This window comes from Oncorhynchus clarkii, chromosome 24 (assembly GCF_045791955.1).
Source record: "Oncorhynchus clarkii lewisi isolate Uvic-CL-2024 chromosome 24, UVic_Ocla_1.0, whole genome shotgun sequence".
NCBI classification, from domain to species: domain Eukaryota; kingdom Metazoa; phylum Chordata; class Actinopteri; order Salmoniformes; family Salmonidae; genus Oncorhynchus; species Oncorhynchus clarkii.
The window spans coordinates 11,950,216-11,976,484 of record NC_092170.1 but is presented as its reverse complement, the minus strand read 5'-3'; the positions used below and the strand labels follow the sequence as shown (position 1 = coordinate 11,976,484).

The window sequence follows — 26,269 nt, the reverse complement described above, 5'->3', positions numbered from 1 at the left end:
CCTGTAATGGCTAGAGGCTGTGTCCCAAATAGCACCATATTCCCTATGGGCCCTGGTCAAACATAGTGCACAATAAAGGCAATAGGGTGTAGTCGCTCATATACAGCCAGGACAAGTAGACTTCCTCCATTTATTTATAAAGCACACGGTCACATTTAATACTGCATGCAGCTGAAACATAAACTGCCGTACTATACTGTTGTGCATTTACGGCACATCTCCCTGCTCTAAGGAACACACAGTAAATCACTTTGTGCAACTGTGTGTGTTGTTTGTCTGTGCCACTATACTGAGGTGTCTATGTATGTTTGTGTGTTACAGTGCAGCTGTTTGAGGTGATCGAGACGGAGAATACACTCTATCTGATAATGGAGTACGCCAGTGGGGGTGAGCAGAGTACCTCCCCTCAATCCCTACACGCTCCTCCATTTCTCTCTCATCTCTTTTCTCTCCACCCTTCCCTCACGCTTTCCCAGTACCGCTGACCCATCGATTGTCCTCTGACCGCCCTCCTCCCTCCCTCCCTCTGAACTCTCCTTTTCTCTCCCCTTCCTTCACTTTCTGTCTATTCTTCTCTTTGCTTGTGTCCCCTCCCTCTTCTAATCCCCACTCTGCTTGTTTGTCAATTTTTCCTCCCATTCTGTTTCTTGCCAAATAAGGAACTAATAGCCAAGCATGTGCCCCCTCCTGATCTCAACCTCGCTGCTTTTCTCCCAGTGGACGTGTCCTCTAGCATGAAGCATGTACTATACAAAAACACAACACACACTCATGCATTCATTCATTCAGTCACTCTCTCTCTTTCAACTCTCTCTCACACCACCACCATATATTCCCAGACACATGCATGGGTCACAGACATGTAGACATGCCCATGCAAAGTCAACCATTAGGCCAGGGATCACTGAGATGAATGAGGCCCTATAGGCTAAATGATGAAGATACTGATCCCAGATCAGGCTCAATTTAATAATCCATCTCACTGATGATACTACTGCTGCGTATGCTCTCCATTTGGCTTAGGGGGCGCCGTACTACTATGGCTGACCCTGTAAAACAACACATTTCACTGTACCTATCCGGTGTATGTGACAATAAAGCATATTTTTATATATATATATATATATATTTGTTTTATATTCTCTCTTCATATTATTACATTACAATTTCTTTTCACTCACTCACTTAATGTGTACATCATAGAAATACAATATAATTATATTATAGAACTCTAATGAATACACTATATATATATATTAGTGGTGCGCGGGTCAGCTGTTTGTTCAACCACCCGCAATACCTAATAACCCATCTGCAAACCATGTGGTAACCCATTTACCATGTGGTAAAGTGAAAATCTGAGGCCCGACCCTAACCCGCTAATATAGAACATCTGCTGTGCAGTCAGAGATGGTGGAGGTATTTTTGGGGGGAGCAGGCCTTTTTCGATAGGCCTATGTCTCTGCTTATAATTTCCGACATTTTGGCCGGCTATTTGTTAGTCGACTTTGAACAACTTCTACAATTAGATAAATGCAGCTTCTCTTCTGTCATGACTTGTTGTCCTGGAAGACTAAATAAACCCTGCTCACCAGAATGACGTAGTTGATATTGGTAAAATGTTCCCCTTCATCGCTGCTTCTCTCGCCGGGGAGAAAATGCAATAAATACATTTGTGGAAAAGGGAAAGATTTTCTATGCAAAATTTCCCAATGATGTCAGTTTAACCGGTTTTAAGAAAATGTAAGAACATTTCGACCCGACATGTTTCTGATAAGATTTCAGTTCGGCTTGGATGCATATTTTTATGTTGTTGAAATAGGCTTCTATCAGCTTTTATGATGCTGATAAATATAGTACCTTTACAGACCCTAACCGCGCATTCATTCTCTCAAGATGCTGAAATAAATAAATAATATTACAGAGTCAAAATCTACATTTGGTGTATCATTTTACTGCAAGAAATGCTTAATTTTGCAAGCCTTAGTGTTATATTGGGCTATGTGAGAGGTTATAGACCTACAGTCCAGGTTTCAGACTACTATTCCGTTTAACCCATCTGAACAGTAGTTCCCTTGATGGGCCATTTGGAAGTCCCCTTCTTGTGACTGTCGAATTTGTATAGCGCCTCACAATCATCACACATAACATAACACTGCTATCATCTTACCACTTCACCACATCTTCCCTCAACATTAGACTACTGCTCTGACCCTCCCTTCAATTTATTTTCAACTTTCCATTTCGCAGCTTTTCTCTTATTGAATTAAACCCTGACATTGTCCTTTTTGCCTCAGTGGACCGAAGTGAACTTTTTTGTGCCCATGTTCCCAAAAGCATTTGGCGACGTATCCGGTGAGCCGTGTATCCGGTGAGCGTACAGTTAGGCGCTAATGCTTAGTCTGCACGCTTTCGCCAGATAAAAATAAGGAAATAAAAACCTTAATGTAGCTTCTAGATATGATTTGCACAAGAACGATACATTTATAGATTTTTAAAGCCCTTCATCCACTCAATATTTCATGACCATTTACTCACCCGCCCCTCGGATATAACCGTGGGGACTGCGGGTTATGAATCAACCCGTGCATCACTAATATACAGTATAAGCTCCTCAATTACACACTGTATTCAATCAGACGGTGTTGTAAGCCTGATGCTCTGTCTGTTGATGTGGTTGGTTTCTCTGTCCCTCAGGCGAAGTGTTTGACTACCTCGTGTCCCATGGGAGAATGAAAGAGAAAGAGGCGCGGGCCAAATTCCGTCAGGTGAGATGTGACCAAAAAATGTATAATCGCAACAAAACCCAGTGAATGGTGCTGAGTTGGCCTGAATGACATTGCAAGCATTATTCTAAGTTTGTATGTGTCAGTCTATGTGTTTGACTTTTTTTACTGTGACTTGTCTCACTCCCCTTCTTTCTGTCTCTCCTGCTCTCTTCTCCCTCTCTCTCTCTATATATCTATATCTATCTAGATTGTGTCTGCTGTACACTACTGTCACCTGAAGAACATTGTTCACAGGGACCTTAAAGTACGTGACCGGTTCAGACCTGAACCCCTTTTCATTGTCCAAAATGACAACCACTCATTGATATTAAGTATATCATTATCAATACATTACAAAACATGTCAAACACTGATAATCTCTTTCCTGAAATGAGCATACAGACTCAGCCTACACTGAACAGACTCTCAGTCCTTAAAATCTGTGCTATCTTCACCTGTCTCTGCAGGCTGAGAACCTCTTGCTGGATGCCGACTCCAACATCAAAATCGCAGACTTTGGCTTCAGTAACGAGTTCACCATGGGCAACAAGCTGGACACGTTCTGTGGCTCCCCTCCCTATGCCGCTCCGGAACTGTTCCAGGGGAAGAAGTACGACGGGCCTGAGGTGGACATCTGGAGCCTGGGGGTCATCCTCTACACGCTGGTCAGCGGATCACTGCCCTTCGACGGGCAGAACCTCAAGGCAAGACCCCCCCGCAGCGCAGCCAAAATGGCCTTTACTTTGTCTGGGGCACTACATAGGGCACTACTTTTTTACATATGGTGTGGTCAAAAGTTGTGTACTATATGGGGAATATGGTGCCAAATGTGACATTTTGGATACTAATGCTGCCTGTGGTACTGAAGGGTTTCGTGCTGATTACTTCATGTTCACCTTCCATTTTCATGTTCAGTTAATCAAGAGAAGGGACACGTTGTCTTTTAGTCCCTTTGCCATTATTATGTCTCGTGTTTTTGTGTAACGTTATATAAGATTATGTGCACGTTTTGTGTAACGTTATATAACGTTATGTGCACGTTTTGTGTAACGTTATATAACGTTATGTGCACGTTTTTGTAACGTTATATAACGTTATGTGCACGTTTTGTGTAACGGTATCTGTATGTGTTGTTCCCCAGGAGCTGCGGGAGCGTGTTCTGCGGGGGAAGTACCGCGTGCCCTTCTACATGTCCACCGACTGCGAGGGCATCCTGCGCAGGTTCCTGGTGCTCAACCCCACCAAACGCTGCACCCTGGAGGTGAGGAGGGCAACGGCAGGCGGCACTCAGCTTTACAGTACACGCAACCACACACACCCTGTTTGTGCACTCTTTAACACATCGCTTTATCCCTGATTAGCAAATCATGAACGACAAGTGGATTAACTCTGGCTACGACGGAGAAGAACTGAAGGCTCATATAGAGCCCCTGGAGGACCATAATGATGGCAGCCGCATCGGTGAAATACCTCTCTATCACCCCTCTACTCCCTACCTACATATCGTATTTGTCCCAAATTACACCGTATTCCATTTTTAGTGCACTGGCCCCTGGGAGTAGTAGTAGTAGTAGTGCACTATTGTAGGGAATAGGGTGCTATTTGGGACACAGCCCTCCTCTTCTTTCTGTGAGCCTGTATCTCTGTCTAACGTCCCTCATCTCTCCGCTCGCCTTCAGAGGTGATGGTGGGGATGGGTTACACCCGTGATGACATCAAGGACGCTCTGACCACTCGGAAGTACAACGAGGTCACCGCCACCTACCTGTTACTGGGACGCATGAATGAGGTGAGGCACAACGAGACAACATGTGTGTGTGGGAGAGAGAGAAAATCCTTCATCATTAAAGCTTTCTGTGTTGCCCGTCTGCCTTCCCAGTGTTCCCCCTAAAATGTTTTAACATTTTTTTTTTATATATATATTTCTGCCGAGACACGCTCTTAAAGGGATAGGTTGAGAGTTGGGAAATGAATTGCCAAAGTCTGGCACTATCCCTTTAAGATCAGTATATTTGTAGGAAACAGAGCAAGCAGTGGTGTGAATGAGAGCCACCGCTTGCTCCTCCTCATCTTACAGTGCAGTGGCGCGCACCAGTTACATTTCAGATGGTGTCAACGTCATTTCATTTCACCATGGAGTAGAAAGTCCTTTTAAAAAGTCACCAGATGTGACCTTCTCACAGTCGTTCTACACAAAAATCCCCCTCCGCTACCTTAGCCACCGCTGCTAATACAAATCCCAGGGGAATGCCTGGCGTGCCAGTCTGCTACAATACGTGTGTGTGTCGTGCCTGTGTGTTCACACTGTCCACAATCACGTTTCTCTCTGTGTGTATGTCAGGTGGAGGGCAGTGAGTCTCGGTCAACCAGCAGTCTGAGCCTGGCGCGGGTACGGCCCAGCACCGTCACCAACGGCACCAGTAAACACTCCACCTCCTCCACCACCTCCGCCTCCTCCTCCCACAGCAAGACCACCCAGCGCAGCGCTTCCACCTACCACCCCCGCAGGAGGCACAGTGACTTCTGTGAGTGGGCTGTCTCTTAGTCTGCGTCCCAAAATGCACCCTATTGTGAGGTCACCGGTCGCGTGTGAGATCTTTATAATTTGTGCAGTCTATAATATCATAAAATGCTGTTTATCCCAAACGACTGTAGTCCATGCAGAAATGTACATATGGGTGGCCCCAGCAGAATTCAAACCCACAATCTTGGTTTTACAAGTGCCTTGCTCTACCAACTGAGCCACACAGGACCAAACTTTGATTCTCATGTCGTGTCCTCTGCCCTGTCTGCCTGTTGTGCAGGCGGTCCAGCAGCGCCCCCATCCCACCCCAAGCGTAGCCCCAGCAGCGTGGCGGGGGCAGACAGGGAGCTGAAGGAGGAGGGGGGGCGCATGGCGTCCCGTAAGGTCAGCAGCAGTGTGGTGGGCAGCCGTTCCATCCAGCCCCCCTCCAGCCCCATGGTCAGCAGCGCCAACAACCCCAACCAGTCAGAGATTCCCGACCGCCGCAAGGAGATTAACACCGCCACGGTGAGCACACACACACACACACACACACATAGGCCCTGTTCCAGGCTCACTACATGTCAGCAAACCACATCATATAATGGTTATCTGGTGCCAGACTGCACCGTCGATGATGTGGCACGCAACCATTGGTGGATGCAGTGCAATGCTGTCGGCCTACAATACGACCTTATACGAGACAAGGTTACAAGAGATTAATGAAACTAAGATCAGTGTGCGGAGGAATGAACCAAGAACAACACTTTGGAGAGAGAATCTACAGATTCATGCTAAACTAAGATGTGGACAGAGATAATAGAGATGAAACGCTGGCATGTAGGGAGTCCAGAAACAGAATAAGGATGAACAACAACAACAGTGTGAATGGAGAATATGTAGATGAACCCGAGTTGAACCCTTTGAAGGGCTCAGAGGCGCTCTGACAGGGTGGACTGAGAGTGACGACAAGAGTTCATCACTGGTACTGTGGTTCCCTAAAGTACACTCCTTTTGACCAGGGCTCATAAGTAGTGCACTATATAGTAGTCACAGTCAATCACAGTCAATGTGTTATCTAACTGTCATTCTCCCTGCCTTTCAGAACAACGTCCCAGCAAGTGCCATGATCCGCCGGAACACATACGTGTGCACCACGGACCGGAACAGCACAGACAGGCCCTCCCTGCTGCAGAACGGCAAGGAGAACAGGTGAGCAGAGTGTTTGGGTTTCATCATGTTTGGGCGTTGTACATGTGCTTCTACATTTGTTGAGTCCTCGAGAATAATAGCAGGGATACTGTACATTCACTTTCTCAACATTGTGTGCATTAATAACCTGTGTTTTGACTGTACTGTAGTGGTGTTTCTGTGTGTATAACATTCATTACGCCTCTTGACTAGGGGATAAAGAGCTTACTGGTATGTGCCAGAAGGTGGTGGTTATCATGTGACCTACGGTCCTAGCACTGGAGGAGGGGTGGGGGTGGAGGGGGAAAGCGGTGGCAGGCTGTGTTCCAACTTGACCAGCAACCGCCTTCTAGGCCCTGTCAATGCAATGCAACCAACCGCCTTCTAAGCCCTGTCAATGCAATGCAACCGCCTTCTAGGCCCTGTCAATGCAATGCAACCGCCTTCTAGGCCCTGTCAATGCAATGCAACCGCCTTCTAGGCCCTGTCAATGCAATGCCACACTAGACGGGCTGACGGGACACACAGTGCAGCCGCACAAAAAAATACACCACCGCATACACACAATGACAAAATACACAAACCAACACACTCAGAAACAGACACAATAATCATGCTCATACTGACATGCATGCTGTCATACAATTACATGCTATATATTACATAATCATGCATTACATTCTACACATTTTCAATTCCTGCCCCTGGTCTCTTTTGCTTTGGGGCTCAGGTTGAGGGTAAATGATTGTGCTCTGAAACAGCTGCAAATCAACCAAAGGACTCTAATGTGTCTGCCCTACTCGGCCCCTCTCCCTGTGTGAGTGTGTGTCTGTCTATCAGAGCTCTGGTTATTTAGAGCGTTAAGTGAAGCGGCCCCAGGCCAACAGGGGCTAAGCCAGCCTAGCTAACCCAGCCATTCAGGGAGAACTGTAGGGAGCGGGCCAAGGGGACGAGGGGAGGGGAGCTCTGCCAGGTGGATGAAAGGATGCAGGGTTAAGGGGCGTGGGGAAGGAGGGGGGCTGTACGTCCACAAGCCTCCAAGCAGATGGCTGAAATCTTCATTTTCAGTCTGTCGCTCTCCCTCAAGCCCTCTCTCTCTATCTCTCACCCTCTCTCTCTATCTCTCACCCACTCTCTCTATCTCCAACCCTCTCTCTCTCTCTCTCTCACTCTCTCTCTCTCACCTTCTCTCACCCTCTCTCTATATCTCTCTCTCACCCTCTCTCTCCCTCTCTCACCCTCTCCCTCTCTATCTCTCAACCACTCTCTATCTCGCACCCCTCTCTGTATCTCTCACCCTCTCTCTCTGTATCTCTCACACTCTCTCTATCTCTCACCCTTTCTCTCTGTATCTCTCTCTCTCTCTCTCACCCTCTCTCTCCCTCTCTCACCCTCTCTCTCTATCGCTCACCTTCTCTCTCTGTATCTCTCCCTCTCCATCTCTCACCCTCCCTCTCTATCTCTCAACCATTCTCTATCTCGCACCCCTCTCTCTCTGTATCTCTCACCCTCTCTCTCTGTATCTCTCACCCTCTCTCTCTATTTCTCACCCTCTCTCTCTGCATCTCTCACCCTCTCTCTCTGTATCTCTCACCCTCTCTATCTCTCACCCTCTCTCTCTTTCACCTTCTCTCACCCTCTCTCTGTATCTCTCACCCTCTCTCTCTGTATCTCTCACCCTCTCTGTATTATCTCTCACCCTCTCTGTTTCTCTCACCCTCTCTCTCTCTATCTCTCACCCTCTCTCTCTGTATCTCTCACCCTCTCTCTGTATTATCTCTCACTCTCTCTGTTTCTCTCACCCCCTCTCTCTCTATCTCTCACCCTCTCTCTCTGTATCTCTCACCCTCTCTCTCTGTATCTCTCACCCTCTCTCTCTGTTTCTCTCACCCTCTCTCTCTGTTTCTCTCACCCTCTCTCTCTGTATCTCTCACCCTCGCTCTGTATTATCTCTCACCCTCTCTGTATCTCTCACTCACCTCCTCTCTCTCTCACTCACTCACCCTCTCTCACTCACCCTCTCTCTCTCTCTATCTCTCACCCTTTCTCTATCTCTCACTCTCTCTCACTTACCCTCTCTCTCTCTATCTCTCACCCTCTCTGCATCTCTCACCCTCTCTCTCTGTATCTCTCACCCTCTCTCTCTGCATCTCTCACCCTCTCTCTCTGTATCTCTCACCCTCTCTATCTCTCACCCTCTCTCTCTTTCACCTTCTCTCACCCTCTCTCTGTATCTCTCACCCTCTCTCTCTGTATCTCTCACCCTCTCTCTCTGTATTATCTCTCACCCTCTCTGTATCTCTCACCCACCCTCTCTCTCTCTCTCACTCACCCTCTCTCTCTATCTCTCACCCTCTCTATCTCTCACACTCACCCTCTCTCTCACTCACCCTCTCTCTCACTCACCCTCTCTCTATCTCTCACCTTCTCTCTCTGTATCTCTCACCCTCTCGCTCTGTAACTCTCCCCCTCTCTCTGTAACTCTCTCCCTCTCTCTGTAACTCTCCCCCTCTCTCTGTAACTCTCACCCCCTCTCTCTGTAACTCTCACCCCCTCTCTCTGTAACTCTCACCCTCTCTCTCTATCTCTCACCCTCTCTCTTGATCTCTCACCCACTATCTCTCTCACCCACTATCTCTATATCTCACCCACTATCTCTATCTCTCACCCTCTCTCTCTCTATCTCTCACCCTCTCTCTCTCTATCGCTCACCCTCTCTCTCTGTATCTCTCACCCTCTCTCTCACTCACCCTCTCTCTCTCTCTCTCTCTCTATCACTCACCCTCTCTCACTCACCCTCTCTCTCTCTCTCACCCTCTCTCTATCTCTCTCTCTCACTCACCCTCTCTCTCTCTATCTCTCACCCTCTCTCTATCTCTCACTCTGTATCTCTCACCCTCTCTCTCTGTATCTCTCACCCTCTCTCACTATCTCTCACCCTCTCTCTGTATCTCTCACCCTCTCTGTATCTCTCACCCACCCCTCTCTCTCTCTCTCTCTCTCTCTCTCTCTCTCTCTCTCTCTCTCTCTCTCACTCACCCTCTCTCTCTCTCACTCACCCTCTCTCTGTATCTCTCACCCTCTCTATCTCTATCTCTCACACTCACCCTCTCTCTCACTCACCCTCTCTCTCTGTATCTCTCACCCTCTCTCTCTGTATCTCTCACCCTCTCTCTCTGCATCTCTCACCCTCTCTCTCTGTATCTCTCACCCTCTCTCTCTATCTCTCACCCTCTCTCTCTTTCACCTTCTCTCACCCTCTCTCACTATCTCCCACCCTCTCTCTCTGTATCTCTCACCCTCTCTCTCTTTCACCTTCTCTCACCCTCTCTCACTATCTCTCACCCTCTCTCTCTGTATCTCTCACCCTCTCTCTCTGTATCTCTCACCCTCTCTCTCTGTATTATCTCTCACCCTCTCTGTATCTCTCACCCACCCTCTCTCTCTCTCTCTCACTCACCCTCTCTCTCTATCTCTCACCCTCTCTATCTCTCACACTCACCCTCTCTCTCACTCACCCTCTCTCTGTATCTCTCACCCTCTCTCTCTGTATCTCTCACCCTCTCTCTCTGTATCTCTCACCCTCTCTCTCTGTATCTCTCACCCTCTCCCTCTGTATCTCTCACCCTCTCTCTCTGTATCTCTCACCCTCTCTCTGTAACTCTCACCCTCTCTCTCTATCTCTCACCCTCTCTCTTGATCTCTCACCCACTATCTCTATCACCCACTATCTCTATCTCTCACCCATTATCTCTATATCTCACCCTCTCTCTCTATCTCTCACCCTCTCTCTCTCTATCGCTCACCCTCTCTCTCTGTATCTCTCACCCTCTCTCTCTGTATCTCTCACCCTCTCTCTCTGTGTCTCTCACCCTCTCTCTCTGTAACTCACCCATCTCTCACCCCCTCTCTCTGTATCTCTCACCCTCTCTCTCTATCTCTTACCCTCTCTCACTGTATCTCTCACCCTCTCTCTCTATCTCTCACCCTCTCTGTATCTCTCACCCTCTCTCTCTTTATCTCTCACCCTCTCTCTCTGTATCTCTCATCCTCTCTCTCTGTAACTCACCCATCTCTCACCCCCTCTCTCTGTATCTCTCACTCTCTATCTCTTACCCTCTCTCACTGTATCTCTTACCCTCTCTCTCTATCTCTCACCCTCTCTGTATCTCTCACCCTCTCTCTCTGTATCTCTCACCCTCTCTCTCTGTAACTCACCCATCTCTCACCCCCTCTCACTGTATCTCTTACCCTCTCTCTCTATATCTCTCACCCTCTCTCTCTGTAACTCACCCATCTCTCACCTCCTCTCACTGTATCTCTCACCCTCTCACTGTATCTCTTACCCTCTCTCACTGTATCTCTTACCCTCTCACACTGTATCTCTCACCCTCTCTCTGTATCACTCACCCTCTCTCTATCTCTCACCTCTCTCACTGTATCTCTCACCCTCTGTATCTCTTACCCTCTCTCTCTGTATCTCTCACCCTCTCTCTCTGTAACTCTCACCCTCTCTCTGTAACTCTCACCCCCTCTCTCTGTAATTCTCACCCTCTCTCTGTAACGCTCACCCTCTCTCTCTGTAATTCTCACCCTCTCTCTCTATCTCTCACCTTCTCTTTTTCTCTCTTTCCCTTTCTATTTCTATGCTCACTTTTCTATTCTCATTTTTTACCAGCATACCAGTCACACCCCTTCCACATCCCCCTTTCCAGTCTGTCCTTCCCTCCTCCTCCCTGATCCCCCTCTCCCCCTCACAGTCTGTTTCCTCCAAAGGCCCAGTTCTGATTTGGCCTCACCAGCCTTTTCTCTCTGTCTGCTGAAAGCCAACACAAGTGGAAGCTCCTACCCTGGGACTCTGTAAAGGTTCACCATCCCTCTGCCAGATCCAAACTAACTCCAGCTAAAGCCTTTCTGGCTCAGATCGTTTGTCTCAACGGATACATTAGAACGATGAGATGTCCTGTGCAAATGCTTTTTTAAGTCTGGATCATGTTGTTGTGTTGTATTGTATTGTTGTATGTTTTATTTATGTCATGTATTGATTGTTGCTGCCTTCTTGGCCAGGTCTCCATTGATAACGAGACTCTGGGTCTCAATGGGCTTGTCCAGGTTAAATTAAGGTTAAATAAATGTTTAAAAATAATAATAATACATTATGAACTGAGCACCTCACTGTTAATGGTTGAGTGAGGGATGAACGGGATGATGATCTGATTGTTTTGTCCTTTCTGCTCTCTCCTCTCTTAGCTCCATGTCCCACCGGCTGCCCCCGGCCTCACCCTCCACCCACAGCATCGCTGGGGCCTCGGGGACCTCCTCCTCTTCGGGCTCCCGCCTCACCCGGGGCTCCAGCATCCGCAGCACCTTCCACGGGGGCCAGCTGAGGGACCGGCGGCCTCCCTCCCACGCACCCCCCACCTCCCCCACTCTGTCCCATGACGCCAGCCCCCTGCCCCACGCACGTACCCGCGCCACCTCCAACCTGTTCAGCAAGCTCACCTCCAAGCTCACACGCAGGTAAGAGGAGAGTGAAGGGAGTGTGAGGAAGCCCTGAGCTTTAGCCCCCCAGTATAAGGATGACAACACTTCTAGGCTAGTCCATAGTGAGGGTATAATTCTTAGCTTTAACCCTGTTGACTGGATATTTAAGGAATTTCAGTAGAAACATCAGAAGTGTAAGCAATCCTAGTCTAAACAGCTGAAAGGGACAGGAAGCGTGAAATTGGGAGGATTCTAATAGATGTTAGTTCTAATTATACGATGCTGCGCGCGACATTGTGAAATTCAACACTCCTCAGGGATAGCGACTGCCGTTTAAGCAATTCGATCAAATAAAGATCATGTACGGTCTAGCAAGGACAAGGATTACTGTGAGCGTTTGCTCCTGTTACGCCCCGTGTTATTTTAAGTGTGAAAATCTGGGGAGCTCTTTGTTTAGCGCTCTTTGTTTAGTCCAGTAAACTGCTCATCTGTGTGCACTGATGGAGACAGGCCTGAACCAAAAGGGAATGTTGATTCAGGCAAATCAACATGAAATAGCACCCTAAATGAGACTAGCGTGAGGTAGAGGCCTTTATGGGTCCAACAAGTTAAGACGCGTTCCGAAATGGAAAAATGCATAAATACATTTTTTAAATAAAGAGACCCGTTCCGAACGGACCCGAGGACAACTAGACCCTTTCCGTATAGACCTGGTCGGATCCAGACCCGGTCCGAGCCGAGTGAAAGAAGCAGCAGAAAAGTCTATTTTTAAGCTACTTTATGAACCGGAACTGATAAAGCGTGAAGGAGAGGAGGTAGAGAGAGGTGACGCTCTAGCAGGGGTCGTGCTGTGTGTAGGCTACTGTGAGTGTGTGTGAGTGACACAAGAACAGGGAGGAGGGAGGGAGGGAGAGGAGAAAAACTGGCAACCAACCAAGCCGACTCGCGCTATAGTAGATTAATAGCTGCCATAGCTAGGTTATTTATCATCCAAAATGTTTACGTAGTACCTGTCTTGACTGCATCAAACCAGGAGGAGCTAGTTAAGCTAGCAACTAGCTAGGCTAATTGGTGTTGCATGCTCTTTCTCGTCCCACAGTTACAAACAGCAACAACTCCATTCAGAATATAAATTAGCTGCCTACCTGTTGGCTCTTGGTCGTTGTAGCATATCCTTCTCCTTTAATTTTTAAATCCATAATTTTAATTCCATCTTCCATTGATTAGATATTTCCTAACCTTCGTCCCGAACAGAGGCTCTATGACTATAGCCTATTGTCGCTTTGATGACTTATGATTGACCAACAACAAGCTTACACGTGCCCCTCTCGTGAAAAGCAAAGAGTAGCAGCATCAATTATACAATTACTGTAGCAGTCGCGTTTGGATCTGTATGGGTCCTTCTGGAAAAGTCAGTTGAAATGACTCATACCCGTGACAATCTGATCTGACTCAGACCCGTGACATAATTTAGAGTTCTTGATCCGGAACCACTCGGGTCCTGGATCGGGTCTCGGGTATTTGGAGCCGTGAAGAACTCTAGCGTGTAGGCTACAGTGTTAGATAGTGTGTTAAGGACAATATAGTTAGGCAACTGTAGAGGAGGACAACACAAAGCCCAAGACAGGTGACAGTGACTTCCTCAATATGGAGAGCATTCGTCTTATCCCTAGAGACACAGTGGAGTCAGTAAGGTGTGTGTGTCTGGCCATCGGTACTCAGACTTACACTGCTGGAGGGTCCGAAATGCTTCTGACGTCCCCCTCTCTCACTCTCCTTAACCTGCATTGACTTTACTCAGGCTTACTTCCTCCTCTATTAACCTCAGGCTTCAAACCCCCCACTTACCCAGTTCACATCTCCCTACTTCCTACTACACTCTCTCTCTTGGTCTTGGCTGTTTTTTTCTGTTTCTTAACTACTTTACTTTTCCTTGTTAACTTTACTTTTTCTTGTTAACTTTACTTTTCCTTGTTAACTTTACTTTTCCTTGCCAATCAGCTGCAATATTTTATCCTTCTTTCCCCCCCTTTATCCATATCTCGTTCTCTCTCTCTGTCTTTCTTTCTCTGTCTCTCTGTTTCTCTTTATTTCTCTCTCTTCTTCCTCGTAGGGTCAATCTTGACCCCTCTAAGCGTCCCAACTCAAACAAGTCCGTCTCGGGCTGCACTCTTCCGCAGGGATCAAAAACAGTTAGTAAGTTATTCTTCCCATGTTTCTGGCTCCTTCTCTCTGCCTGCCTGTCAGTCTGTCTGCCTGCCTGTCTGCCAGTACCTCCAACCCCTCGCACACTCCCCTCTCATTCACTGCCTCAGTCTGTGTGCGCCCTGTCTGTTGTCTGGGTTCAGTACAAGAGCGCACTCTAGAGGCCACAGGTGACACAGCATACCCTTGACAACAACAGAACAACAGCCAGCAAGGACCCTGCTTTCCAAAGGCTTTTAAAATGAGTGCAGGCTTATACATTCTTCTTGTATTTTCAGTTCAAATAAAGGCAATTGGTTAATGGATTTATTATTGTATGGATATCTACCAACTGATTGTGGCACTTCAAACAATAATACATGATTGGACATGAAACATTTCTTTATTCTTATCTTTGAAAATCAAAGGGGTCTGATGTGACTTTGGACTCTACGGGCTGTTCTTTACCTTCTCCTAAAGCTTTAGGGTGAGTGGTGATGACCTCACCACTCATTGTGCAGTTGTATGCCGTCCAGTTGTAGTTTTGAACGCAATTGTAAGACGGTGACTCATTTAATGAACTCCATATATTCCTTGCGTTGTTAAAACACCATCAGTCTCAGAGCCAGTTCTGTGAAGCTGTTTCAGTGTTTTTGGTTAAGCCTACCTACCTCTTTGCCACAACACAACGGTATCACAAAGCCAAGGAGGCACAGATTGGTACAGTTTTGTTTGTAAGGAGCTGCTGCCATGCGTCCTTAGCATTGCTGACACTTTAAACCAGGATTAGTTGCTTAATAGAGCCTTTATCCCCCTCTTAACGGGATCCTCTTCACAGTCCCAGCCAGAGGCACAGGCTTGTCATTCCTTATCCTCCCTCTCCACTCCTCTCCACTCACCATGGGCTCCACTCACTCCCTCTCTCCCAGAGAGAGATTTGACCCAACATGGTAGCCCAGACGCTATCCCACTGGCAGGTTTGTTTTAAGACACTCGACAGCTCAGATCTCTCCACTATCCTGTTAGATGGAGATTTTCTAGAAGGAAACCTCTAGTCCTTTCAAGAAACGCCTAGTTTCTGGAAAGGCATGTGGTTTGCCAGGTTCTTGGAGATGACATTTGAAATGGGAAGGTTACGAACATGGGCGACACTGTTTGTGGTGCTTGAACAGCAGCGCCCCCTTGTGTGTGTTAGATGGATGTGTAATGGGACATCTCAAAACCTGTCCATACTTTAGTGGTAGTAGACATTGGGCGAACACCATGTGCTTTCATATGCTTTTTGTCCGAATTTATGGTACACATGTTCTACAAACCCACTGTCATGCATTGCAAGCAAGCTTTCTAGTCTCTTGGCAGACACTCAAACCTGCCCCCAGTCCTTTTCTCTAAAATAGCTTTCTAGTGTGGCTTCAAAGTGTATGTTTTTATTTATTTAATTTCCTTGCATTTCGGAAGGTTGATGTCACTCTGGCTCTGATGAGTTGATGTTGGTGTTGTGGTTGATGTTGCCTTGCTGAGGGAAGCATTGGAATAGGAAGGGGAGGGAACAAGGGATATTTCTCTATTGGCTGATTCATTCCTAACACGCACCTTTGTCTTCCTCTTGAGGGTCACAGACGAACCTGAGAGAGTCTGCAGATCTCCGGTCACAAGGTGAGTGTATTCAATACAGTATGTCCCACTGTGATGAGAACCTATTTAATTACTGGCCCAAGATCAGTTTCCCCAAACCCAGTTGTAACCACATTCATTATGATCACACAATGCAAAACTGACCCCAGACCCGTTAGTTAGTTGTGATGGATATCAATCAAAGACATTCTTTATCACTCCATGTCTGCCCACCATTGGGCAGTATGACAGCTCCAGGACCAGTAGTTACTAAAGGCATTTCTATTCTCTCCCTCACAATGTAGCCTCGGCTGCACAGTCTCTGGTCAGACAGTCTCTGGTTAAATCCAGCAGGTAAAGCTCAGAGCATGGGTCAATGCAGCATTAGCTCTAAATGCCCTTGGTGTGACTCGTAGATAGTAGATGTGGTACCCTGTGCTAGATGCCTGTGATTGAGTGCCTCTAATTATTTTCTGAAGTAGGCTCCTCGGTGTGTGATAATAACAATTTAAACTCCCCATCCTTTGACATGAACCTCATTCTCACTTACTCAAATTACTTGAATAAATTAATAAATACCCATAATGTAGACATGCCGAATACTTACGGAGCTTCCATTTCATAACTTCCAATCTTAGTTGTGTTGGGTTGGTGGTGTGTGGATATAGTTGGTAAGTCATGCTGTTGAACTTGCCTATGTTTCCAAGAGTAGTAGTACTAGTACTAGTGTTTGGTATCCTGGCTATGTCCACCCCTAAACCTACACCTACATACACAGCAGATGTGTTTTTGCTAACTTGTGACTGAGCAAGGTAAGATACCACCTCAAGCTGATTCTGTGTCCCACCAGGACAGCATTCCAAGGAAACATTTCTGCTTTAAAATGTAAATAAATCCCAACTTAAATTAGCTGTGCAAACCACCAGGGCTGGGCTCAATTTCATTTCGATTCAGGAAGTACACAGAAATTCCAATTTTCTTCAATGCTTTTCGATGAGGATTTTTTTAAATTAGAATTGGAATTTGTTTAATTTCTGAACTTACTGAATTGAAATGGAATTGACCACAACCCTGCCATCCAAAGACACCTCCAGAAGTACTAATGTAATGATAAGAATATACAGTGCATTCGGAAGGTATTCAAACCCTCTTACCCTTTTCCACAGTTTGTTATGTTACAGCCTTATGCTAAAATTGATCAAATTATTTTTTCCCTCATCAATCTACACACAATACCCCATAATGACAATGCGAAAACAGGTTTTTAGAAATGTTTGCTAATTTATTCAAACAAAAAAACAGAAATACCTAATAAAAATATAAGTATTCAGACACTTTGCTATGAGACTCAAAATTGAGGTCAAGTGCATCCTGTTTCCATTGATCATCTTTTAGATTTTTCTACATCTTGATTGGAGTCTACCTGTGGTAAATTCAATTGATTGGACATAATTTGGAAAGGCACACACCTTTCTATATAAGGTCCCACAGTTGACAGCGCATGTCAGAGCAGAAACCAAGCCATGAGGTCAAAGGAATTGTCCGTAGAGGTTAGAGACAGGATTGTGTCGAGGCACAGATCTGGGGAAGGACACCAAAAAATGTCTGCAGCATTGAAGAACAGCCTCCATCTTTCTTAAATGGAACAAGTTTGGAACCACCAAGACTCTTCCTAGAGCTGGCCACCCGGCCAAACTGAGCAATCGGGGGAGAAGGGCCTTGGTCAGGGAGGTGACCAAGAACCCGATGGTCACTCTGACAGAGCTTCAGAGTTTCTCTGGAGATGGGAGATCCTTCCAGAAGGACAACCACCTCTGCAGCACTCCACCAATCAGGCCTTTATGGTAGAGTGGCCAGATGGAAGCCACTCCTCAGTAAAAGGTACATGACAGCCTACTTGGTTTGCCAAAAGGCACCTAAATGACTCTCAGACCATGAGAAGCAAGATTCTCTGGTCTGATGAAACCAAGATTGAACTCTTTGACCTGAATGCCAAGGTCACATCTAGAGGAAACCTGGCACCATCCTTATGGTGAAGTATGGTGGTTGCAGCATCATGCTGTGGGGATGTTTTTCAGCGGCAGGGACTGGGAGATTAGTCAGGATCAAGGGAAAGATGAACCGAGCAAAGTACAGAGAGATCCTTGATGAAAACCTTCTCCAAAGTGCTCAGGACCTCAGACTGGGGCGAAGGTTCACCTTCCAACAGGACAACGACCCTAAGCACACAGCCAAGACAACGCAGGAGTGTCTTCGGGACAAGTCTCTGAATGTCCTTGAGTGGCCCAGCCGGAGCCCGGACTTGAACCCGATCAATCATCTCTAGAGAGACCTGAAAATAGCTGTGCAGCGACGCTCCCCACCTAACCTGATAGATCTTGAGATGATCTGCGAAAAAGAATTGGAGAAACTCCCCAAATACAGGTGTGCCAAGGTTGTAGCATCATAATGTAATCACTGCCAAAGGGTCTGAGTACTTATGTAAATGTGATATTTCCGTTTTTCATTTTAATGCATTTGCAAACATTTAAAAATATATATGTTTTTGCTTTGTCATGGGGTATTGCGTGTAGATTGATGGGGGACTGTTTAATCCATTTTAGAATAAGGCTGTAACGTAGCAAAATGTGGAAAAAGTCAAGGGATCTGAAAACTTTCTGAATGCACCAAGCATACATCATTGAGTGGGGCAGGACTGTAGCCTGGTCTAATGAATGAGGTATGATGGTGCAGCATCACTTAGAATGCTGTTGTCTTGAAGAACACGTGTCCTCAAAAAGGTAAAATTGTGTTGTTGACTTGCCTAACTTGTGTTGCTGCCTAATATTCCATTTTATTGCGCTTTGGTATCCTCTGAATTGTGCACCACAGATTTATTTTTCTAGAATTGTCTAAATTATGGCAGCATTTTAAGATGGCGATGCAGCTTGTGTGTGTTGTGGATGCTACATTCATTTCTATTGGCCTTGTTATCTATTTTAATGAATTTCTATTGCTGTTGATAAATTAAGAGTAGTGGCTGTTAAACCAAACCCTATATGATACTAATCTATTTCTCCCCTGTCCCCTTCTTCCCTTCCACTCACCCACATTAATGCATCGGCTCACCCATACTCCACCTGCACCCTCTTCTGTCATTCAATCTCTCACCCCCACTCACTCCCCCACTCCCCACCCACTTTGCCCCTGCAGTCGCCATCTACCTGGGCATCAAAAAGCGGCAGAGCCCCGGACCCCCCGATGCGGCTGGGATGTGAGGGTGCGGAGCCCGCGGGACCCGGCGGAGGTGGTGCTGGCGCTGCGCGAGGCGGCCCAGGGCTGCGGCTGCCAGGTCCACCTGGCTGGGCCCTTCCTGCTCTCCTGCACCCACGGGGCGGCTGGCTCACGCGTGGCCTTCGAGGCTGATGTGTGCCAGCTGCCCGCAGGCCCCGCCGAGACCAGCGGCGTGCGCTTCAAACGGCTGTGGGGGGCGCCGCTCGCCTTCCGGGACATCGCCACAAAAGTGTCCAAGGAGCTGGAGCTCTGAGGGCGACAGGGGGTGGGGCAGAGGGCTTCTACACTGGACAGACTGACCGAGGGGGCGGGAGAAGGAGACGGGCAGAACCCGCTACCCCCACTGCCAACCTCGCCTCACCCCCGCCAAAGACCCACTTCTGGTGCCACACTGACACGCAGACACACAGGCACGGATGGTCCGGGCCCGCCACTCACAGACCTATGACCTACAAACCCTGCTAAGGCACCTCAATATTATGTGAATCTACGGAGTCAAGCAGTTATTTTTTAATTCCATATTTGCAGATGAAGATATTTTTCGTCAATGTCGTTATGATTATATTTGTTGTCGTTCCTTTTTAACAGCTGCTATTTAAAAGGTTTTTTAATTTAGTTTTTCTTGTTTTCGCTTCAATGAGTGATTGACGCAGACTGAATGCATATTTAAGAAACAAGGGACCAGCCCTTTCCTAGACAGACCTCCAGGCTATAGAGCAGGGGTGTCAAACTCATTTTGCCCTGGAGGCCGCATTCGGTCTTCAACAAGGTCCGGAGGGCCGCACTGAAAATGTGTTATATTTCTTCGCAGTCAATTTTCCCAAAATAGTCCTCTACCCATAGTTTTTTTTAATGATTATGCTCTAGCTTTAGACTATCTAGCTTTATTTGGGAGATTATGAACAAGCTGGACACAGTCAATAAACTGTATGAGTGTAGGTCCATTATATTATAATTTCTACACAGTTTCAATTTGGTTGTAGTTATTTTAAAGTATACCATTGTTCTGTTTTGTTTTACTCAAACCCGCAGGCCAGATTTGACCCCCTTGCGCACCGAATCCTGCCCGTGGGCCGTATGTTTGACACCCCTGCTATATAGGGAGACATGCAGAAATGCAGAGACGGACAACAAAAAAACAATGCTGTAAAACAAAATGCCAGATTCTTCTGCCCATCCATCGCGTCTGCTCAATTCTGTAAGGCCCCCTCTGCTACTCTCGTCAAGTTTCATTTTGTGTTTTGTATATACCGATATGTTGGTTACCAATGAGCAAAGCTGTCTGACTTCAATGTCCAAAACGGAGTAGGCGATGACTGCTCTTCTGAGCCACTAACCCTTTGATTTTCTGCGTTTCAGCAGGTAATGTACACAGGCATTCTACACGTTCTTCTGGGAGCACTTTTGGTTTAGCAATATCACCTCTTCAATTGTATTTCCTCTTAAATGGTACAGCACATCCACCAGGCCAAGATTCCAAACATGATTTGATATAAGCGGTGTTTAGTGTAATGTTGGGGAACATCATTTGTCACATTTCAAGGAATCTCAATGGATCACTTTTTTGTATAAGATGACCCAAGATCGCATAAAAAAAGAGAATTGGATCAACTCCTAATTTTCTGCTCAAAAAGAAAATAGTATCATTGATCACACAGACTATAACAACTACAGCGATGCTTGTTGAATTGCATTCAGTATTTCAATTGGTCAGCAAAACAGGCGTTATGTAGCCGCTTCCCTTCTGGTAACCAATCAGCCTTCTGTATTTCTGAGTGACGTATGAGAGTGAGGTTGGTAGTTTAGAATGTGACCCTGGGTGACGTTGTTGAAAGCAACCCTGACACTCTTCTATAAATGAAGCACGCTCCCAACCTCACAATAGATCCAAGTCAGGTAGATAGTCAAGGCCTGAGTGAGTGACTGTTTGTCACTGGCTTTGGTTTGCACCAATAAACAGTAATGGTCCTTGTCGCCTGGCAGTGGGTCACAGCAGCAGACATGCCAGAACTTCATTCCCAGTTGGTGCAGTGAGCTGCAGTGGGCCCTCAGAACCATGTTTCTATTTTCTCAGCTCAGACTGTTGGTGTCGCTGAATGTTCCTCAACCTTTCTTGTTTGCTGAAAGTCTGTCTGGTCTTTAAATGGCTCAAAGATTCATCAGCAGTGGATGTTCTCATTACAGAATGTGTTTGTCACTGTTCCAGTATGATGACATCTCTACAGTATGTAATATCCCAGTTATATTCCGTAACCTGTGACACCCCTGACCATCTTCGCCAGCCTGCCCACACTGGACTGCCTTCCCAACACAATCTTCAGTCGTTTTCAAACTCCACCATTTTCCACCTTATTCCTTTTGGCAAAATGTATATTGCACACGTGTATGGCAGTATTACATAGTAATCCAGGACACTACTATGACTTCAGTTTGCCCGTTGCAAGGAATCATGGGAGTTTTTAGTTGCAACAGGTGGCCACAAATGTCTTAAAATGTGAAAGCTGTGAGTTAGGGCAATTCTTTTGCAACTTTGCCCAAAATAGGACCTCTTGCCCAACAATTCCCATCTGTATTGCTAAAAGCTTAGGACCATGCTTCAAGAGTAGGAAGTAGTTGTGCGTTTGAAGCCGTCGCTGTTATCGATAAAACGGGGTGCAACTATGGAAATGACTGACCTGCAGTCCTGCATGTCTCCTGAGGAAAATTGTATGAAGCAAAAATAAATTTCTCCTTTCAAATTCTGACATTTTGATCAAGTTTATTTTTGTTCTCAGTGGGGTTGATGTGGTGTCAATAGATGACAGATTGGTCATGTTATATGTTTGTTTATTGTACCATGGTTTTAGGGCATTTACGAGGCTGCTGTAGCGTGTGCACGTGGTGTGGGTGTGCACCCACTGAGTGTGTGCGAGTGTGTATGTGGATGCACCATGTGTTTCGAGACCATACATCAGACAGTGGGGTTGATTAACTGGGCCTTGTTTTATTTGCTCAATACATTTTACAACCAAAACAATGATTTCAAGATTAGGTGCATACACAAAGTAATGGCCCATGGCACTAGACTATGCGATGGAAAGAGCGGGAGAGATGGAAAGTGACCGTAGGAAGGAGAAAAATAAATGATGAAGAGAAAGAATAAAGGATGGAAATAAAAGTTGGATCAGAGTGGAGTGTTTTTAGGGAAAGTCCAGGGAGGCAGTCTCCTGCCCGCGTAACGACAAGGCTAGTCATTTTTATTATACAAAAAACACTGAAGCACAAGTACCGCTTTACTTCTGGGCGGGGATCATGCCATCGATGGCCTCTCCCTTCTCCAGCTTCTTCTCCATCTCCACCATGAGCTTGACGCCATCCACCACCATCTGCACCTGCTGCACCTCTGAGGAGCCCAGACGATCAGCGTTGGAGATGTCGAAGATTCCACCCACGGAGGCCGTGTCCACACCACCTGCAGGCAAAGAGGTCAAAGGTGAATCTTCATAATCCTCTACACTGGTACTCAATGATGTACATGTCAGGTTAAATATGGCTTGGCTCGTCACCTCAGAGATCCATATGTAATGGCAATGTAATTACATTCTATGGACTATTGCATGAAGACTGTAAAGTGAGTTTGAGAGTAGCTCGTACCTGTGCCACGCTTCTGCAGACGCAGCCTGGTCAGGATCTCCTCAAACTTGGCGTGTGTGCTCAGCTTGGGCAGCTTGACGTGCACGCCACCGCGCAGGCCAGTTCCCAGGTTGGAGGGGCAGGTCAGCACGTAGCCGAGATGCTCGTTCCACATGAAGCCATGGTTGTGCTTCTTGAAGACCGCCTCAATCTGCACAAGGTGGAGAAAGACAGGAGACGAGAATGTTCCGGTGAGTGCGTTTTCAGGTGAGAATAGCCAACCGAAAGTGATGTGTGTTCGACTACTGACTATAAGAAAAGCCAGCTGCCATCGTTGTGAACGAGCAATAAATAACACTCTAGGTATTGACAGTGTGTCAGTCCTGTAGGCTATGTGGCTAGCCTACCTTCTGCAGACCAACGCAGAAGCGTCTGAAGACCTCCTTCATGTTGCCTCCCTTCTCCATGGAGATGACACGCAGGTGATCCTCCTCGTTCACCCAGACCAAGAAGCTCTTGGCATCGTTGTGCCTTCAGAAAGGAGGAAGTGCGTATTACATGACACACCACTATGATACACCATGGGACATACTGTACATACATTATCTGGTTTCACAAATGTTATTGTTTTGGTTCGGGTATTGGTATGGGCCTATGTCCTGGGAACTTACCAGATTCCTCTTGCGTCTGGCCAGTCACGGGCCATACCAGCGGACAGCAGCAAGGGGGAGACGGGCTTGTCAAACAAGAAGTGGTCGGCGATCAGTTGATCCTGCTCGGCATCGGTCATGGCGTTCAGGGGGTAGTACTTTCCCTTGAACTCACCATCCAGTGTGGCCAGGGCTGAGGGGAGAAAGACATACACATGAGATTGACATGGTCGTGCTCCAAGGCAGCACAGCTGACCCTGATTTATAGTGCTGATTTTACTGAGTGCTTAGACACTTACCCTCAATGGACAGTTTCTCAACCATTCTGCGCTCGCCACGGCTGTTGTGGGGGGGCAGGGTGTATCCCTTGATGCTGCGTCCGGTACGCACACGGCTGGACAGGACGTAGGCGGGGTCAAGATCATCACCTCCCTGCAAACGGGGAAATTAATGTTATTTCACTCTAGACAGATAACTCATTCAAATGCTGTCTAGTCACCACAGTCCACTGCAGCCTTATATATTAGCTAAAGAAGATCAAGCTTGCAAAAGGAGAAACGCCAATGTAGAAATGTGATTGTCATGACCACTTTCTTCACTCACCTTCAGGTTCTCGAAGTTGAGGTCGGTCTTGTGCTTGTCGGTGGGCTTGTAGCCTCCGTGACGGTCGGAGATGATGGGGTCGAACATATCCTTAAAGACATCGTAGCACTCTTCATCACCAGCAACACAGCCGACGGTCATGATGAAGGGGTGTCCTGCAGACAGAAAGAGAATAAGTGAGAACTATTGCCACAGGAAAACGACATGTAACAGGCTAACAACAAAGTGCACGAGCAACAGTCTCATTTTTCATGCCAATAGTGTATACGTTAATATCACTAAGAATATTTTGCTTTGAGGTGCCCTTATCAGCCACCAATCAGAGCTGATCAGGACATGCCTATCCTGTGACCTCACAGGGCCCTGACGGGTCTTCCTGTGTGTGTGCTTCCGAGTCTTACCAGGGTTGTCCACACCGGTCTGGGTGCAGTCGTCCAGGGTGAAACCGGAGGGGGTAGACTTGCTCCTCAGCTTTTTGTACATGTCCTTGGTCAGCACCTTGGCCATGTGGTTGTTGTGCAGGGAGAGGTCTGGGAACTCCTCTACATCAGAGAATTTCATCTTATAGTCATTATGGCAGTTCTTCGTCATGATTGCAGCTCTCTTTTGTCCTGCTAAAAGAAGGGGGGAAGAAGTGTGAATATATGTAGGATGATCTGGAACACAGTAATGAAAGCCCTCCCAACTAAATATTCAAGAATGGTGAAAGAAAAATATCTTGGTCCCTAGCAACAGAATTGTGCCACAATTTGTAAAAGAGAGCATGTGGCCTAACAAAGCAACACATACCACTAAATTGACCATCTTTTGGGTTTTGTAGTACTGAGTCTCCTAGTGTCTTATCTATCAGTCTCCTGACCCCCTCCAGCCACCGTCTCATAATTCCACAGAGTGACAGGGGTGTGATCTACGTGCTGTATGCAGCAGAAGGTATTTTTAGACCAGGCCATCCACCCTACACCCTCTTGCTGTGGCTATACTCTGACCCTGGCATGCAAGCCACCTTCCCATTCCTTCAAGGGAAACACCATCACTGGAGCCTAGTCTGGCTACCCCCCAGTAGGCGGTACCAGAGAGTTCCAGAGACTGACTTGATTCATTCTCCGGTCATTAGCACAACTGACCTACATATCAGAATGAATAGTATCGCAGAATAAAAACATCAAAACTACAAACATGCTGAGGAACAATTGCAGACATTATAGAAATTCAATACTTCACATTGCATGATTTTTTTCTGCAAAATATCTAAAATGACTCGGTGTCATCTATAGATCACCACTGGTAACAAATCAACCAGCCACTGTTCTGGGACTATCCTTCCTCTACAACAGCCATTAGTGATCATTGCTGTTTTCAAACCAGTGCTCTCTTTTACGACCAAAACTTAACAAAGTTACAGTTTGCACTCAAGAGGATGATGAGTAAAAACGCATAAGTAGTAATATATCTTCCATTTTAGGAAACGCTGCAAGAAAATGAAGAGTGGTCCAATGCAAAAAACAAGAATGACCGATTTCAGGATTCCAAATGGTGCAGCGACGGAGAGGTTTGAATTGCCTAGTGTTTGTTTAAAATTCCTCTTTTCTTTTTGTGCTGTTTTTCAGGAGTTCTCCTGATTTCTACTTAAAGCCATTTTCCAGAAGCTCGCTGCCTAGTAGGTTTACCTGCACAGAAGAAAAGAAGGAGGTAATGTTCCTGGGATCCACCAAAGCCAATATAGGGGTTGCCCAACTTTGACAGGTGTTAAACCTTAGCTTATATACCCAGACCTTTGCACCCATTGGCTGGTTTGTCTCTGAATTCTCTCAATCGATTGGACAGCCACAACCCCCGATGTCCAGTTGAGTTTCTAAAAGGCAAGAACTTACATCACAACACCCGAGACGGTATAACAGCTGTGCCTACCCCCTGAACGGCAACGTCCCCCTCCTCTTATTAGCTAGTTGAGGTGGAGGGGGTTGAAAGACACAGTTGAAGTAAAGCGACAGTTGTAAAAAAAAACATTTCTCCGTGGACACTTATGTAAGTGTTCACACTGAGAGATTGAGGGATCCTGGGGAACAAATAACTACTAAACTCAGCAAAAAAAGAAAGGTCCCTTTTTCAGATCCCGGTCTTTAAAAGATCATTTGTAAAAATCAAAATAACTCCACAGATCTTCAGTGTAAAGGGTTTTTAAACAATGTTCCCCATGCTTGTTCAATGAACCATAAACAATTAATGAACATGCACCTTTTGGAACAGTCGTTAAGAAATTAACAACTTTCAGACGGTAGGCAATTAAGGTCACAGTTATGAAAACTTAGGACACTAAAGAGGCCTTTCTGCTGACTCTGGAAAAACACCAAAAAGAAAGATGCCCAGGGTCCCTACTCATCTGCGTA

The 26,269-nt window shown here is 46.5% G+C and overlaps 2 protein-coding genes across 7 annotated transcripts in view; one reads left to right on the top strand and one right to left on the bottom strand.

Moving 5' to 3' along the window:
- LOC139383168 (MAP/microtubule affinity-regulating kinase 4-like) overlaps positions 1-21,761 on the top strand; it is a 56,541-nt gene extending 34,780 nt beyond the window's left edge. The window contains exons 5-19 of one of the 5 annotated variants that reach the window (XM_071127545.1): positions 322-387; positions 2,698-2,768; positions 2,977-3,033; positions 3,236-3,472; positions 3,910-4,029; positions 4,130-4,229; positions 4,448-4,557; positions 5,110-5,293; positions 5,573-5,799; positions 6,377-6,483; positions 11,713-11,982; positions 14,060-14,142; positions 15,742-15,786; positions 16,050-16,098; positions 18,937-21,761. In XM_071127545.1, coding sequence (XP_070983646.1) covers positions 322-387; positions 2,698-2,768; positions 2,977-3,033; positions 3,236-3,472; positions 3,910-4,029; positions 4,130-4,229; positions 4,448-4,557; positions 5,110-5,293; positions 5,573-5,799; positions 6,377-6,483; positions 11,713-11,982; positions 14,060-14,142; positions 15,742-15,786; positions 16,050-16,098; positions 18,937-19,270 — 2,060 coding nt within the window. In that variant the 3' untranslated portion in view covers positions 19,271-21,761. Of the gene's footprint in view, positions 1-321; positions 388-2,697; positions 2,769-2,976; positions 3,034-3,235; positions 3,473-3,909; positions 4,030-4,129; positions 4,230-4,447; positions 4,558-5,109; positions 5,294-5,572; positions 5,800-6,376; positions 6,484-11,712; positions 11,983-14,059; positions 14,143-15,741; positions 15,787-16,049; positions 17,359-18,936 lie in introns of those variants that run through there. The other 4 variants (XM_071127547.1, XM_071127549.1, XM_071127546.1 and 1 more) reach the window with 4 other exon arrangements.
- A 219-nt stretch (positions 21,762-21,980) lies between these two features.
- On the bottom strand, positions 21,981-25,788 carry LOC139383170 (creatine kinase M-type-like). Of its 2 annotated transcripts, none has more exons than XM_071127553.1 (8): positions 25,550-25,788; positions 24,284-24,496; positions 23,883-24,037; positions 23,579-23,711; positions 23,301-23,472; positions 23,037-23,160; positions 22,651-22,840; positions 21,981-22,468 (listed from the first exon to the last, which is right to left on the bottom strand). In XM_071127553.1, exons 2-8 carry the CDS (start codon positions 24,471-24,473, stop codon positions 22,290-22,292), a joined length of 1,143 nt encoding a protein of 380 aa, XP_070983654.1. In that variant the 5' UTR covers positions 24,474-24,496; positions 25,550-25,788; the 3' UTR covers positions 21,981-22,289. The 2 variants fall into 2 exon arrangements, with proteins under 2 accessions (XP_070983654.1, XP_070983655.1); XM_071127554.1 differs by having other exon boundaries at positions 24,284-24,493; positions 25,550-25,782.
- Positions 25,789-26,269: the final 481 nt, after the last annotated feature.